This window comes from Danio rerio, chromosome 9, assembly GCF_049306965.1.
Source record: "Danio rerio strain Tuebingen ecotype United States chromosome 9, GRCz12tu, whole genome shotgun sequence".
In the NCBI taxonomy this organism is placed as follows: Eukaryota; Metazoa; Chordata; class Actinopteri; order Cypriniformes; family Danionidae; genus Danio; species Danio rerio.
In genome coordinates, this window is record NC_133184.1 from 12,913,686 (window position 1) to 12,931,894 (window position 18,209).

The 18,209-nt window shown below is 36.8% G+C and overlaps 1 protein-coding gene across 4 annotated transcripts in view; it reads right to left on the reverse strand.

The window, feature by feature from the left end:
- Nucleotides 1–18,209, reverse strand: part of myo10l3 (myosin X, like 3) — a 151,009-nt gene that overhangs the window by 107,623 nt on the left and 25,177 nt on the right. For all 4 annotated transcript variants that reach the window (XM_017357764.3, XM_009304521.4, XM_009304520.4 and 1 more), the window contains exon 2: nucleotides 10,406–10,504. In XM_017357764.3, the coding sequence (XP_017213253.1) occupies nucleotides 10,406–10,504 (99 nt within the window). The remainder of the gene's footprint in view (nucleotides 1–10,405; nucleotides 10,505–18,209) is intronic.

Sequence of the window (18,209 nt, forward strand, 5' to 3'; positions counted from 1 at the left end):
ACACGAAACATCAAACATGGAGCATGAACAAATTTAATACGCTACAGCCTCATTCTGGGACTGTATAAAAGGATGCTATGCTGAAATATTTATAACATGTTTCCTTTTATCTGTCAGATTGCAGAATTTACTGAATGATTGAATTACAAAAAGAGAATTCTACAAAAAAATATGCTATAGATGTATGCAAATGACCATGCATTTAATTAAATTATGCATAATTTGTTTATTTAAACACAACATTCTAGAAAGCCTATGCTTAACCTATGCTTAATGCAATCAATCAACTATGGGAAAGTATTGTTATAAATAGCAATTAGTTTATTTTTACCCTATTCACCTTCAGCGTCTTGCCTTAACTGTATTTTTTTCTATCATAATGCATATATTATATTAGAAGACATATAATATTTACATATATAAGTTGTGCATATGATTAATTATTAAATGATTGCAGGTTTGTAATGAATAGTGTTACTGATCTCTTTGTCTGTGTATTTGTGCGAGCATCCTGCACGAGGCTTTGTGTTTGAAAGGCCACACCCTGCTGTATTTCTGAGCATGGGATTTATGAATATGTATGATGTGGGCGGGGCCTGTCAAATTGTGCCAGCCCATTATCAAGCAGACACATGGAGCCCAGCTGAAACGGCTACAGTCTTTACAGGAAGCTTCCTTCTCTCAACCCATCCGCTGTACCAGCACTGTCACACCCTGAAAAAACACAGGGATTGCTGTACAAAACACTAACTATATGCTTAGTGAAAGTAGAAAGTAAAAAAAAATGCTGATGAGGTCTGTGTTACAGTAAAATTATTACAAAAATGTTTTTTGGGGGTCAGTGTTAATATTTCAGTCATTGTTCATCTTTATGGATAAACAAATCCGTTTTTCTTTTAGTGTTTTTAAATGTAATTTAATTTTACTTTACTTTTGTATAAATTAAATTGAATAAAGATAATAGATAAATATCTATTTGCAGCAATGTTATGCTGCAATGATAGGTAATATAATAGACAGAATAAAAAATTAAATCAACAAGAGAAAAAAAAATCACTGGTAAGAACAACAATATACGACAGGTAGAATTGATTTATAGAATAAACACAATTCATGACAGAATAAAAGTTATAATGAAGTAATAAACAAATGAAAGAAGGAAAGATGAATAATAGGTAAAATACGAGATAGAACAAAAAAATAAATAAAAAACAAATGACAAAATAAAGGAAAGAATGATAACAATGGAATAAATTATAGAAATATCGAATAAATAATAGATAAACTTATGGTATAATAAAACAGATGAAAGAATGATAGAATGAGAGCAAAGTATAGAATACTAAAATGAAAAAATGATAGACAGAACAACAGAACAAATTATAAAACAAAAACAATAATAATAGAGTTCAATAGAGGAATAACAGATAGAGTGATATGAATGAATGATGGACTGATGAGTCTGCATGACTCTGGCAGTAGGAAGCTCTTGTTGTGAAGGAGTCTGATCTCAGACACGAAGAGTGTGTCAGAGGAGTGTCTGTCTCTCCATGCCTCACTAAACACACACACAAACACCCTCCTGGTGTCTGCTGACCCCTGCTCCACCACAGATTCCACAACAAGCTTGTTTAAAAAAAAAATAATAATAATAAAAAAAAAGGGGGGGGGGGGTCATGGGGTTTTATTGACTATGCACTTTTTAAGCCAGATGCCAGGGTCAACTGCTGGTTAGGGGTGTAAACTGTCAAAAACAAGTGGGTTCTTTAATAATTCTGTATCCCTTTCTATGATCATATAATGTATGTTTGTTTAAATCTTGGCTTAAAATACATACATTTCTCAGGAATACTTTAGATGTCATTTAATTAACCTATATTAATGCAGGAGAAACATTCAATAAGTTCAACATTGAAATACTGAGAGTTTAGGCAATTATGAAATAGCCAAGTGTACATCTATGCGGATGTTAATTAGCTTGAATTGATGTAAATGTGGAACTGGAATATGAATAAGAAACCTCCAATGTATGTTCACATAGAGATTAGGGTTGAGTGACCGATAGACATCACATACAATATTGCAATCATCCGCCCCGTCACAAACCCGCTCGTGAAAAATACACAATCAGGCCCCGTTCACACTAATACGTATTAGTTTTAAAATGGCATATTAGAAAGAAAACGATCTACGTCCACACTGGTGTTTCATCTAAGATTTCTGAAAAGCCCTCCTTCAGCACTGAACCACTGAAAACGCACAGGCCAGGGCGTGACTACACATATACACAGACACACACGCTGTCATGTGCTCATCTGAGCTCAAGGCAGTCAGCGGGTGCTTTGAGCACAAAACCCCAGAGAGCAGTGCACGTCAGACAGTTTATCAAGGATGTACCACTGCATCACGTCTCACTATAGTTGTTAAACGTAACTTTTAATTTATCTTGTCTCGATCTAACGACTCTTATCTTTTGAATCTATCAGGTAATGTGTCATCGCATCAGTACACTGCTTAAATCTTTCGCTTTCATGCTTGTACTTAGTAATTTTAGAGAAAACCAGATACTGTTGGTTCCTGTTGGTTGTGCACCTCCTTTGCCCACCAGGTTTGTCGACGGCATTATATATTTCTTTAACAGAAAAAGTGATTGACAGGTGGTAATTTGTGTGTAACTTTATTTATTTATAATTTGGTTATGAGCAAAACAAAGACCATGTGGGTCAGGTAGTTGAAAGAGTAGGCTACAAATAATTAATTATTCATAAATAATTAATTCACTGCTGCCTAGGACGAGGATGCCATTTATCGATGTTTCACATTAGACATCGTACGATGCCAAATTAGTCTCCATCACTAATAAGCATGAATTCATGCCAGACTTCCTATAGTAAAATTACCCATATGTTCTGCTCTGTCCATCTGCTATACAGAATCTTATTTTCTATGAAGCCTAGCATAGAAAAGGGAGTAAAATTTAATAACAAATACACATTTTTAAAACGTTACTCACCGATGCTGCACTTAAAGCACAAATATGGCAAAACAACATATTATTTTTATTATTATTACAAACTGATTTTCATTTTAATATATAATAAAATGTAATGTATTCCTGTGTGACAACAAAGATGAATTTTCAGCAGCCACACTAATTTTTTGACAAACAGGAAGTCAAAACCAACAGCATTTGTTTGAAATATTTTAAATTTGCAAGTTATTTGCATTATTTAATGTCAGTGAGGTCAGTTTTATTTCATTTAATGCATGCTTTCTGAATAAAATTAAGTTCATTTAAAAAAAATAAAAATCTTTTAAATACAAATAGTGGCGCCACTGTGGCGCAGTGGGTGGTACAATCATCTCACATAAAGAATGGTTTGAGACCCAGCTAAGTCAGTTGGCATTTCTGTGTGGAGTTGGCATGTTCTCCCCATGTTCGTTTGGGTTTCCTCAGGGTGCTCTGATTTACCCCACAGTCCAAAGACATGCGCTGAATTGGTTAAGCTAAATTGTCCGTAATGTATGTGTGTGATAGGGATGGGAAGATTAACCGATATGTATCGATACGCGGTCATGCGCGTGCACGATGCGAGTGCATCGGTAGAGCAGCAGAGGATGAATGAAATTTTGGAAGCAAATCGAGATGCATCGGTTTTTGCGAGATGCATCGGTTTTTCCAAGATACAGCTTATATTTTTAATATAGAATGTATTTTTTATTTATAAACAAGTGTTGTCAACCTGTTTTTGGCGCATAATTTAATCGACCTACATAAAGTAAGCCTTAGCAACGGATTTGCGGATGTGTGCACTTACACTACAACTCAGTGTATCAGGTGTGTGGATGAAGCTAGTGGTGCGCCCTCAGAAAGCACGAGAAGCAAAACAAACATTTTATTCCCCACTGAGTTTTAAATCTAAAGTATGGCAACATTATGGATTTAAGGATGGACAACATGACAGGACAGATGCAATTTGCAAAATGTGCCGCGCATCTGTAAAATACACGGGCAGTACGACTAATCTGAAATCTCACTTGAAGCGGCGCCACGGTGTTGTTGTGAAAGCATCTTCCAGTGTTCCTGCATCCCCGGCTTTCGCACTGCTTCAACTGTAGCTACCAGCTCCAAAAGTGGTGAGAAAAGCATTGCAAGTTTTTTTTTTCATGCGCAACAGTTTTGTGCGCTCTATGCCAATAACGGATGTTACTGCATTGTTCATCTGCAAAGATATTCAGCCTAGTGTCACGGAGAACGAAGGTTTTAAACACCTCCTCCTGTAATTTTTATTTAATTATATTAATAATAATAATAATGATAAGAATAATGGGTGTCACGGTGGCACACTGGGTAGTTTGACCACCTCACAGCAAGAAGATTGCTGGTTTGTTATATTTTTATTAGCCTGTTGTTTACAGTGACAGTGATGTTTCAAAGCAGCATAACACTGCTAGTTCACGACCTTAAGTTTTGAATATTCAGTGGCACAATATGTCTTTGTAAAACTTGTTTTCATAGTTGAAAAGTTAAATCACAATTCTTGTTGTGCAATGCTAAACCTTTATGTTGAAAGAGTGCAAATATATATATTTTTAATATATATTGCACTTATTCATTTTGTTTATCTTGAAAATACTTAAATAATATGTGCTATATGTTCTAAAATGGCCCTCTACTGTAAACTGACACTCTGGCTCTGAGAGAAAAGCCAGTTTGTAAAAAAAGTCTTGGTTTTGCTTGGTTAATAAATAATCAAACTCATTCAATGGCACAGCATCCTCTTTCACATAATCTCATAAACTTGATCTAATTAGTTAGTGCTGAATTATCGCATTGTATCGTGATATGGGTGTGAATCGTATCGTGTTGCATCGCAATATATCACAAATGTATCGCTAATATATCGGATCGTATTCTTTGTATCGAGATGCGTATCGGATCGGCATTATAGCTTAGATGCCCAACCCTAGTGTGTGAATGAGTGTGTATGGGTGTTTCCCAGTGTTGGGTTGTTTCTGGAAGGGCATTCGCTGCGTAAAAAATATACTGCATAAGTTGGCGGCTCATTCTGCTGTGGCAACTTCTGATGAATTCATGTTTGTGCTCTCATATACAGACCTCCAAAATACAACAAAATGTTTATTCAGGAGTTTTCAGAGTTTTTAACTACCATTGTACCAAGGTTTGAGAAAATCTTAATACTTGGTGATTTTAATTTGCATATTTGCTGTCCCAAAGAGCCTATGGTGAAGGAATTTTTACATGTTATTGATTCTTTTAATCTGTCTCAATCTGTCTCAAAGCCTACGCACAAATTTGGACATACTCTAGATTTGGTACTATCTCTAGGGATATCTATCACAAATATCGACATTGAAGAGGGTTATTTGTCTGATCACAATCCAGTTGTTTTTAATATTCAAATTCCCAGCCCCTTTTTAAATAGCAAACCACCTGACCGTCGTGCTCGTTGCTTGAATCCTTCAACGGCCAGTGATTTTACGAAGGCTTATTCAATACTTCCATCTCTGCCTTTTGGGTTGGAAATAAATGAGTCAATGTCACTATTTAATTCCACTTGTAATGAAATCATGGAGCTGTGTGCTCCTTTGAAAATTTTAAAACCTAAAGCCAAACAACAACCGTGGCTAAATAGTGATACCCGTAGCATTCGTCAGCTATGGAGAAAAGCGGAGAGAATATGGAAGAAAACTAAACTGCAGGTGCATTATGGAATTTTAAAAGACTCTATGATTAAATATCAGAAGGCAGTTAAAGCCGCAAAAGCAGAATACTTTGCTAATCTCATAAAAAAGGCTCCTAATAACCCTAGAGTTCTTTTTAAAACAATTAACTTAGCCTTAAACACTGAGACTACGTCTGGTCTTGCTATTTGCCAGACAACATGCGAAAAGTTTTTACAGTTTTTTATTAGTAAAATTGAAGCCCTTAGAGCTGGGATTCTGCTTCAAGACGCTTTCCTTGACAGTACCATCCCACCTTCACTAGCACACTTTTTGGATTAATTTAAACCAATCACGTTACATGATTTGGTGGACTTGGTCCTCCATATGAAGCCCTCCCATTGTTCACTGGATATTATCCCTCCACATCTTTTCATTCAGGTATTGGAGGTGGTTGGATTAGACCTTCTATCAATAGTGAATTCTAGTTTGCTGAGTGGAGTCATACCTTCTTGTTTTAAGCATGCTGTAGTACAACCCCTTTTAAAAAAACCCAATCTAGATTCATCAGATTTAAAAAACTATCGACCAATTTCAAAATTGTCTTTTCAGTCTAAAATCTTGGAGAGAGTTGTCTTTCAACAGCTTTCTAGTCACTTAATTGGAAATGACATTCTTGACAAATTTCAATCTGGTTTTAGGACACGGCATAGCACTGAGACAGCTCTCCTAAAAGTGTCTAATGATATTTTTCTGACGGTTGATTCTGGAAAATGCGCACTTCTAATTTTACTAGACCTGACTGCGGCATTTGACACAATACATCACAATATCTTGATTGAGCGTTTAAGATTGTGGGCTGGGATTCAAGGAAATGTTTTAAATTGGTTTAGTTCTTATCTTTCAGGGAGGACCTTTTCTATTGAATTGGGTAACTTTTCTTCCTCATCTGCACGTTTGGAGTGTGGTGTCCCCCAAGGTTCAATTTTGGGCCCAGCTCTTTTCTCTATCTACATGCTTCCCTTGGCAGCAATTTGTAAGAAGCATAATGTAAGCTACCACCTCTATGCTGATGATACTCAGCTTTACTTGCCTATAAAAATGGGAGAAAATTCTGTTTTACAGTCCTTTTTCACCTGTTTTAACGAGATTAAGGAATGGCTGGCTGGAAATTTCTTACACTTGAATGAATCAAAAACTGAAGTAGTAGTGTTTGGTCCTCCGAGTGTCTGTGAATCTACAATTAATAAATTAGGTTCGATCAAGCCTAAGGTCCACAGTCACGTAAAAAATCTTGGAGTTACTTTTGACACTGAGTTAAAGTTTGACAAGCAAATAAACTCAGTCGTCAAAAGTGGTTTCTATCAATTAAGGAACATTGCCAAATTGAAGCCTTTTCTTTCTTTTAAAGAGCTGGAAACCGTCATTAATGTTTTTATTATGTCAAGACTGGACTACTGTAACTCTTTGTATTCTGGAGTTTCACAGGCATCAATAGCACGCCTGCAGCTGGTTCAAAATGCAGCTGCTAGGCTTTTAACTGGGACAAAAAAATTCTCTAGTATCTCACCAGTTTTATTGTCTCTTCACTGGCTCCCTGTCCAATTTAGAATTCAATATAAATTATTGCTTCTAGTTTTTAAAAGTTTGAATGGTCTGGCACCGACTTACATTTCTGAGCTTCTTCACTGGCACACTTCATTGAGGCCAATCAGGTCTGAAAACACATTTCAGCTAGTTGTCCCCAAAACGCGGTTGAAATCAAGATGTGACAGGGCTTTTTCTGCTGCAGCCCCCCGACTGTGGAATGGTCTGCCTTTACAGATCCGGTCATGTTCTTCACTTGGTGCTTTTAAGTCTCATCTAAAAAATCACCTTCTGTCTCTTGCCTTTGATTGTAATTAATTTTAATCTGTTTTATATATTTTGCAAATTTTTTATATATAGGTATAGATTTTGTATGCTGGTCGTTTTGTAAAGCACTTTGGTCAACATCTGTTGTTTTTAAATGTGCTCTATAAATAAAGCAAACAAACAAACAAACAAACTTCTGATGAATAAAGGGACTAAGCCGAAAAGAAAATGAATTAAACCTACCATTTACATGTTATACTCGCAGATACCCTGAGAGTGCTCTAACTTGTGCAAACCCCAGTACTGGGAAATAGCCAAACACACACTGCAATTCACACAGACACTACGGCAAATTTACTTTATCCACTTATACCGCATGTCTTTAACCGTAGGGAAATCAGGAGCACCCATTGGAAACCCACCCAAATATGGGGAGAACATGCAAACTCCACACAGAAAGACTACCTGGCCCAGATATAGGCAGATAAATCTGAGAAAAACATATATCATATCGATGTGAAAGTGATATTTAAACATATATGCACCTATATATGGCATTCTGAAGCAGTAGAACAAAGCACGCAGGCTACATGTTGACACACATCTGATAAATATATTGTGACCTGCATTCTCATTGTGCTTTGAGAACAGGATTTCCTCCAGACACAAAGCTCTAACAGAGGGCCATGCTGATTAAACGCAGTGGCTAAACTTGGCTCCCTTTTGGACATTCCTGCTATTCATATCAAAGGTCTTTCTGTAGTGGTGAAAAACTGCAGATCAGTCGAATCATACCGTACCGTATGTAAGACATTTACAGTCAAATGTTTGTCTCGCTCAGGCTGGTGGCCATTCAGTTTATTTAAAACGAGTTGTTATGCTTAATTATGATGCTCTCCTATAGACATTCTATTGACTATGAGGCTATGTTCAGACTATGGTCAAATTTAAACCAAATTAGATTATATTTCTGATTATTTTAATGACAGCAGTTAAAATTGCACTTAGAATCTGATCATTCAGATTCTGATCTTGGCCACTTCCACATGTGGTCCCAAATCAGACACAGATCGGTTGTTTTGCAACGCGGCCTCATGCTGGAGTTCAATAACTTTTATGTCACTCTATTGACATTCTTCATAATTCTGCTATGACAGTTTTACCATAGTAAAACCATGATTTCATTTTGTAAGGGAAGTTATTCATTTACATTGTTATTTGGGACAAGTTTTCGACATACCTTCTAATGCTCATACTTGTTTTTAGCTTGCTAAATTATTAGATTTTTAGATTTTTTTTTTTAATTTATAGAAATTGTATTAAACTTTATCTCAACACTCTCGATTGGTCACTATTTTTTCTTGACAAAGGGCAACTAGCACTCAGCAACTGCAAAATTTGAGGAAAATTTATATGTGGGTATGTATTTTCATAAAAAGCTGTAACACAGAAAAAAATAATAATACGGGAAATACTGAAAACATGAGATGGTCACCCTAAATATTACTATGCTTGGGTAAATAGAATAGAAGATGACATACATGGAAAGTTACTTATAGTCAGCAGAATGGCTGTTGGGGGACCATAAAAATCAGTTGTCAGCAGAACTCAAGTATACTATGTCTACTAATACTCCAGTACCTGTATGTTTATAATACATGTGGTTACAAAGCAACTTGAACTAAACAAAATGTCTAGATGCATTGAAATAAAGAGTAACTGTCAAAAAAACAATAGTGAAATCTGGTCTGGTCACAAACAAAATCAAATTGTAGATCAAATTTTCAGTCTACAAAGGCTGCTCTCACCAAGGACAGGTTATTATCTTATAAAATATAGTTTATAATATCCACAAATTCCAGAAAACCATGTCAATAACAATACAGAAGAACATTATCACAACAATATCCCAGGTAGCAAAGAATTCTGGCCCAGATTTGGCATAAAGCTGGCACACCAACCATTCATCTGGCACTGGCATTCAAAGGTTTTGTCAGAGGTGGTACTATCTTTAAGGGGGCACACAAGACTTGGACCCGATGTAAAATGTGCATTTGGCCCAGATGTTAAACATTGATATGTGGGCCACATAAGTTTAGCCTATATTGACCCACATTTAAAATAAATGTAAATTATTTGTGAGTAAGTAAAAAATTCTACCAATCAGGTCGCTTTAAGAAAAAGTATGCCCAGAGTGCAACTAAAGTGCAATGTTTCATGGGTTTATCGATTTAATTGCAGTTGTGACACACAAACATATTTAGCCCATTTCAGGCCCAGTTATGGATTATTAACTTGGCTGAGACTTGTCCCAGATATGCTCCATGTTTGGCCCTTGTCTGGAAGTCAGACTTGGTCCAGTCATGTACTGTAATTTACTTTAGCATTTGGGTCAACAAAAAATTGTGTGGGCCAGAACTGGGCCAGAAAAAATGTTGCTTTGTGGGATTATTCGCTTTAATAACTATGTTTACCAGATGTTGAGCCATAAAAAAACATTGACAGCCAATGAGAATCAATTCACCCTTAAGCATTTACATTGCAATAGCTTACACTACAATAGAACAATACTGTGCATTGGACACTAGATTAATAAAAAAATAGTTCAGCCCAAGATTAAAGTTGTTCCATCTTTTATTTATACACATTGTTCCAAGACTATTTAACAAAATCAGAATATCTGAAAAAATGTCTTTAACCTATTTTATTGAACAAAACACACCATAGCCAGCATTGTCTTTGATATTCCTTGGAGGTTTGGAAGGACATGAGACGAGAAACAACATTCATTCTTTAAAACAGCTGAAACATTGTTTTAAAGCCGCTACCTACTGTAAATAAGTTAACAGCTGACAGTTTCTCTTACCTCTCCATAGTCGGTGGTCAGGATGAGGGTCCGGTCATCACAGCAGCTGACGGTGGATGGCAAGAGCTGCTCCTTGTCCCGAACCCACACACGAGCTCCCTACAAAACAAACAGATCATACTAAATACAGCAAACCTATTAAGAATAGCATAGCAGAAGCTTTAAAGATCTAACATAAGAAGAAACTGTAGTAACACTTTATTTTGATGGTCCATTGTAGTATTAGTAGACTGTCTGCATAATATCTGCTGATACTGCTCCTTCAAAAGACATTTAACTGACTATAAGAAACTTGGCAAGTACATGTCAACTTACTCTAACCAGTCTATCAAGGTCACAAATCAATGTTCTATTAACTCAAGACACCAATTAATCCAATATAAAGTAGTACATTGGTTTCATTATTCTAAGGTTAAGCTTAACAAATTCTACCCCTCCATTTCCTCTAATTGTAATAAATGTGAATCTGCAGTCTTCTTACTTTTTTTGAGATTTTAACAGATTTGTGTGTGTTGAGCATCAGTTAAGACAATGTTAGCAACTGTTAGCTTTAATTGTGGGTAAAACTGGATAATTTAGAGCTTTTGTCAGCTAATTTCAGCTTCCGGGTTTATAATGATTTTTGGGGCGGGATCAAAATCGGCGTCGTAGCGCAGAACTGCAAGTGCAAAGATGACGCGTCGGTTTCTCATTATTATTCATAACAGAGTTTTCTTATCCTATGAGAAGAGCCTGCTTCTTAATTATTCATGACTGCACGTGCTTTCCAAAGGCAAGACAGACCTGCCAGTACCAAGCAAGCTGTGAGACACGGACCCATGGCACACAATATTTAACTGTTCATGAAGGGTCGTATGTGTTTGTTTCCATGACCCACGGGGTTCATTGCATGTTTTTCCCCGTGATCCTGTCAGGGCTGACACAGCAAAGCTGTTGTGTCCAGCAAGCATTTTTGTCGAGAGAGCAGTACGAAAATTGGAGAATGATGGACGTTGTCTTTTATCAAGAGTTCGTCCACATTTAGACATATCGCCGTGCTGCTGTGTTTGCCTAAATCCTCTAGATTACCAGCAGGGCTAATGGTTAAAATACGCTGGGCAGGAGACCTGCTGCACTGAGTCTGCATTCAGACCAGGGGATTGAGGGAAAAGTCCTTCTTTATAGTGTTAACACGCTTATCTTTATAATGATATATATTGTGGTTATCTGTATATGAAATTATGAATAACAAATGTAGCAGGGCATTAAATTACTGTTTATTTCTTTTTATTTTCTTATTTTAACTTGGCAAACTATAAAATCATGCGTCTCCTCACAGTTTGTGTCTCATTTTGTGAGCTAACTGACAACAACTCCCCTCCTTCTCCCCTGCTGGCCACGCCCACCCCTGGCCTTTGCTCGCGGAGCTCCAAGCCCATTATGATGCATCTTTTGAAAAAATTCTGAGATAGACCTGAACCGAAAGTGGGGGGTGCCATGACCTTTTGATGGTCATGCCAAAACTTTTTGAGTTTTGGAGCGAAATTTTCTGATTTTTAAATTTTTTTTATTGTTGTGATCTCGCCCCTGATCTAGCAATTGCTATTTTTGGTTAGTCGGACTCACTTTGTGGGTTCAGTCATCAAATTAAAAAAGCTGTCAAATATGGAATGGTGATAACTAAAAAAATATATTCTTTGTCTATGGAAAAAGGCATCTAAAATACCTTTTTAAATCCTGGCTTTCAGAATTTTCCAGCACTTTACATTTAGAGAGACTTAGACACGATCTTTCTGATAATGTTATTGGCTTTGAAGCCACCCGGAAACCCTTTTTTAATTATCTATCAAATGCCAAGGATAACAGTTTAATTACCCTGTTATTGTCGGCAAGAATACCATATTGCCAGTGCCCACTGGCCTAAAAATATATGTGTAACATTGTTAACCTTTGTATAACACTGGAGGTACTGATGTAATATATATTTTTAAAAGATTCTGTCTTTTGTCCTTTTTTTGGCTTTTCTTTTCTGTCTTTATAATTGTTGTTGCTTTTTGTATTGTTCTGTGTTGCTTTAAGGTCAAAATAACAATATAATATACAAAAAAAAAAACTTCCCCTAACCCCAACCCTAACCCCAATCTAACAGTCTACTTATAATCTGAATGAGAGTTAGTTGGCATGTAGATGCAATATAACTTAAATTCATCAAACAGACCATGAAAATAAACTTTGACCAAAATGGGTACAGAAATGAAATATGCATGTATATGTTTACAATATTACAAGCTTCTAAAGAGGGCAAAAAAAATGTAAGCAGTGAGAAGTTTCAATTGATCCAGTAGCAATCAGTAAGCTAAACCACAGCCCAACCCTTAAACCCCATCACAGTCTTTTCTTAATAGACATCATTAAAGCACCACAGCCATGCTGGCTCATAGGCATACAGTGGTGCATTTGACTGGAAAAAAAGCTCCCTCCCAATGGGTTTTGTGGGTACATAGGCAGCACAGAACACTATTCATGTCAACAGCAGATGCTGTAAACCAGAGTAAAGCCCCTTTGACAGGACCAAACCCTGTATATGTCTGTGTTTTAAAAGACAGTGTTGTTTCTCATGCCAGTGTTATGAAGGGGCATTTGCTTGTAATCTCACTGCTATGATCCGGAGCTTTGAGTTGATGCCAAGGCGTTACTAAGTGGTTGCTAGGGTGTTATGGGTAGTTGCTTGCTGGCTACAAATCAGTATAGTTAACTCATAATCATTCTGAAATGTGAAAGCAAACCATAACCTTCATGCGTTCCAACAGTCTCATGTTTTAAGCTGTTCTCACACAAGCTCACAAACCTTTATGAGCTTCTTTGTCCTTTTAAACACAAAAGAACGTTTCATCCGACGTTCATCAGAATATCTTCTACAATGCAATGATACATTGCATCAACATGCTAACTAATTATCATTGGATTATAAATAGACTGTTAGGTTGGGGTTAGGCTTAGTGTAAGTTGACATGTACTTGCAAAGTTTCTAATACTTAAATGGACCATCAAAGTAAAATGTTTCTGTAGAAAGTTAGTGAATATGTTTGGGTAGAGATGGAGGATGAGTGACTTTACATTTCTGGGTGTACTATCCCTTTAAGCAATCACTGATTATGAAAACAGCTGCAGTGATTGAGTGGTCTAGAAAAGCTTTTGTCTAATTGTGTGGCATCCTTTTAACAAAACCGCCAACTTCCGTGTTTTCAATCGGAAGGCCGGGAATGTGGAAAAGGAGATGCAAAAACAGGAAAATACAAGTCTGGCTGCAAAGACCTATAGTCATTTCCTACTGTTTGGAACCTTAACAGTGTCGTATAGTAGGCATGAGACGATAACTGATTTCAAGGTTTACCGAAGTTTGGAAATGTCAAGGTATTAAAACCTCTAAAATTTTCTGTAAAACCGTTCCTACATTTTAACGTGTTGATTTATTTTAATTACTTAGCCTGGCATGTTTACTGTTGCAATTTTTTTTTCTTAAATGTTACTTAAAATAAAATATATTGTGTTCAATGGGGAAAATGTTGATATTTAAAAAAACAATATTTTACAGCAGTAATCACATAGTCGTGATTTTTTAATACAAGGTTATTATACAGTCAGAATCTTATAGCTGCCCAGGCCTATCGTATAGAGAACAGGTTTAATACATGTGGGTCCTAATGATCCATTGAAGCTTTTTGAATTGAAATGTTTGGTCTGTGCAAGAAACTGAATTTGTTCTACAATCTTTAACAACAGCCTCAGCAAATAGTCCTGAAGTTTGCAGACCAGAGGTTCTGAATTAAAGGTAATAATGTTTTAAATAATATTGTGCTGGTTTGCTTAAAAGATCAATTGTTTCGCTTTATAAAACTTGAATTGTCATCAAGCATTGCATCAACAGAGGCCACAGGTATTTATTAAGCTTTGCTTGAATGTTTTTTGACTTTCTAAGTGCCGACAGCCATTGACTTAGATTTTATGAATCACCACAAACCAAAATTTTGCCAAAAATGCCTTTTTGTTGTGCTACAATAAAACTAGACATCTAAATTAGATGGCCTGAGTATCTGTAAATAAAATTTTTGTTAAAAAAAAGCCAATTCACACCAAGGGACGGTCAAGTATTAAGAACTGTTATATATCTATATTAACAGTGAAGCCAAAAACAATATAGCGGAATCACTTATCCAGTTGATAAACTGTAAAAACATTGAACAATCTATCAGAATCCCCCAGGATTTACACACCAAGTTGACAGTCAGGTATTGGGCAGCATCAGGTCATTTGTGAGCGTCTGTCAATCTAGTATGTTTGTTTGCTGTGTTCCACATGTCGCCTTTTATCAGGTTCATAACAAAGGAAGTGTACCCAATTAAGCATGTGTAACTGGCGTCAACCATCAGTAAAAGTGAGGGCTTTGATTGGCTACAAAAGAGAGGAGAACTAATCAAAAAGTGGCCACAAAATGTGACGAAACCAAGCAAACGACACAAGTCATAAAGGAACACAAAGAAGCTGCATGTAATGTTGTCGCATTTCTTAAATATTTGCAAACAATTTGGATTATCAGGGTGACACGGTGGCTCAGTGGTTGGCACTGTCACCTCTCATAGAAGGTGGCTGGTTCGAGTCCCACCTGGGTCAGTTAGCGTATGTGTGAAGTTTGCATGTTCTTGATTCTTATAAATTAGATTGCTCTAATTTGTATTGTAATGCCAAAAAGAAACCCATTACCTGATACCAATTAATATAAATAATAAACACAACCAATCTGGTACAAAATTATCTTTCCAAATGCACTAAATTAAATAAAAAATTTAAAAAACAAAGATATACAAACGAAAGAAATAAAAATTGATTTCAAAATAAAACTTTTTGTTTTCCTTTTTTCAAACTCCAAAAAGTTCATTTAGAAAGGCTCCCAAATAGTCCATATAAATAGAATCGAGAAATAAATAAACCCAGTTGCAGGCCTGTGTCGGTGCTTGCGTTCGTAGTGGCATAAAACAGTTGCCCCTTAGCTCAAAGGGCAAATAAACAACAGTTCGCTCTCATCGGGGCCAGGGAATGCTCTAGAAACGGAGCTTAAGTGCATGGAGAAATAGGAGAGAGTCAGCAGGGGGTGTCGCATCCAGCGCTGCCAGGGGAGCCACTGAGATATCCTGATTTCTCAGGGCGCTATCTCGGATGTCCAGAGTCGTTGGCGATACTCAATTGCGGTCCACTGATGCGAACTCTCGAACCTCAGCATTAGCAACTAATGTTTTAGTAAACACAAAGCAACAAATAGTCATTGCTATCCTCGTAGGATCATAGACGTTATAAGCTCTCTTCAGTTCTCTCTACAATGCTCTTCTGCTCCCCTCATGTACCTTCCAGGATATTAATTTCCGGTCTACTTACAACCACTTCAATCATGGCACAACAGGTTAAATTTCCTAATTAAATATAAATATATGAATTCAAAAACAAAACATCCATTATACAATAAACAAATAATGAAAGAAATAAAAATATTGTAACAAATAAATTAATTGACAACTGCGTTTCATTAAAATGGTTTTGATTCGCTGCTTTGTTAACAGTTTGTAAGTGTGCAGCACTAGTTTCAGCTTTTAGATACTGCCATCTGCAGGAATGGAAAGACACATCCTCTCATACGTTCATTGCAGAAGGGTGTCGTCTGTTTGGTGTGTTCACGGGCAGCTTATTGGTCCAGATGAGACTAGACACATCCAATGCGAGTCAATAACACAGTCGTTTTTCATCACCATTAGTTTTATGATGTTGGCTTGGTGTGTTTCAGGCTTTAAAGAGATTGCAGACAACAAAACTACAGCATGTGCTTGCAATAAACAGAATATTAATGGCCATTGTTGTGGACGCTAATATAGCTATCATTCTTAATGTGAATGGGCCTTTAGTGTGTACGTTGTGTCAGATTCCTCACACTTACACTGACAGCCATAAATCGTCACCGCGTGGCCATTCAGATGGCCAATGGAGTGTTGAGAGAGTAGTTTGTCCAACAGCACATGAGAACTAAAGGATCAATGGGAGCGGCTTCCACCAGGAAACCCAAACCCCAAGGTCAGAGCAGAGGGATATCAATCCTCATTAACTATTAATAATGACCTGACATGTGCAACAGCACTGGGTCCCGTAGGCAGCATGTGCAGGCACACACAATATACATCCACCCTTTCCAAAACAAGCTGTATGAAGATGATCATGGACACATGATACACAGCAGAGGAGATGTGGATTATAATGAGCCCAGACACATTCAAGGTTTCAGGTGGAGGCAGCTATTAACACTGGAATTCTACAGTATAAACTACTGAATTACCATAGCTGTCATTCTGACTGTCCTCATATAAGACATCATATTCAATTCAATTCATGTTTATTTAAATAGCGCTTGTTACAATGTAGATTGTGTCAAAGAAGCTTAATATAGAAATTGTAGAAGATTGAAACTGCATCAGTCTAGTTTTTAGAGTTGAGCTCAGTTTAGTTCAGTTCAGTGTGGTTTAATATTCATTGCTGAAAGTCCAAACATTAAAGAGCAAATCTATCGGCGTGCAGCTCTACAAGTCCCAACCAAGCAATCTAGTGACAACAGTGGCGAGGAACAAACTTCACCAATTGCCGAAAGTGAAGGGAAAGAAAAAAAAAACTTGAAAACCAGGCTCAGTTGGGCACGACCATTTGTCCTCTGGCCAAACTTCTTGTGCAGAGCTGCAGTCTAGGCGCCAGAGGCTGGAGTATGCTGAACGTTCATCGCGGAGAATTGCAGGTGTGAGTAGGTCACCGGCAGGTGTTCAGGCTGACCCACAGGATCAATGCGAAGACTCGAATGAAACTGGTATTCAAATTCAAAGCTTCCATTGAGATATAAAAAATCGAAATAATTTCACTTTCTCAAGTAGAGAAGGCTTTTTCACGGAACTGAATATGCTTTCTTGAAAGACATATCTAAAGTAAAGTTATGTTTTTGACAGAAGAAAATGTTTTTGATAGCAGGAAGTTGCTAGGCAACAGAGGCATGCTTAATTAAATTCACAGGGAAAAGTAGCTGACACTGAGATGCATGTGGCCATTTTGTGTTTTGTGATTTTAATACAATAAGAGAGTTAGAAGGAAATATGCACGCATATTTAGTAAAAGTCAGGGAATTACAGATATGTGTGTTTCATTTCAACAAAGTTATTAAATTGCAAAATTTAAAAACGGTCAAAATGACCGCCTCACAACAGTATGTCTCTCAAGTAACAGTTTATGTAAGATGTTCATGCTACTTAATAATAAAAAATGAATAGTGACTAAAGGCTGCTCTAAAAGTTGCAAATAAATTGCACTGAAATTATCATAAATGTGGTCAAAATGGTGGTAATACTTCAGTTTGTTCCTCACAATGCTTTTGTAAAACTGTATATGATCTTGCATTTTTTTGCACACATTGTAGCGCATAAACAATTTTTTTTACTGGAGCTTTTTGCCTTTTTAAAATTCTGTCCATTTCATAAGGGCATTCATTTAATAATAGCTATTTTGGCTATGTACAGATAATTCCTTCCTCTTCCTCCTGGCTTGTTTTCCTGTGCATTGATCCTTGCCTTGTTCCTCATTTTGATTCATTGCCACCATTGTACAACTGTTTTGCTCCGGTTTCTGACCTCTGCTGATACGACCTTGATTATTAAACTGCATTTGGATCCGCAAGTCTGTTTTCAGTATCTGCTTCATTACATTATGTCGCAATTGCTCAACCATGTTTTAACCCCTGAATGTTGCT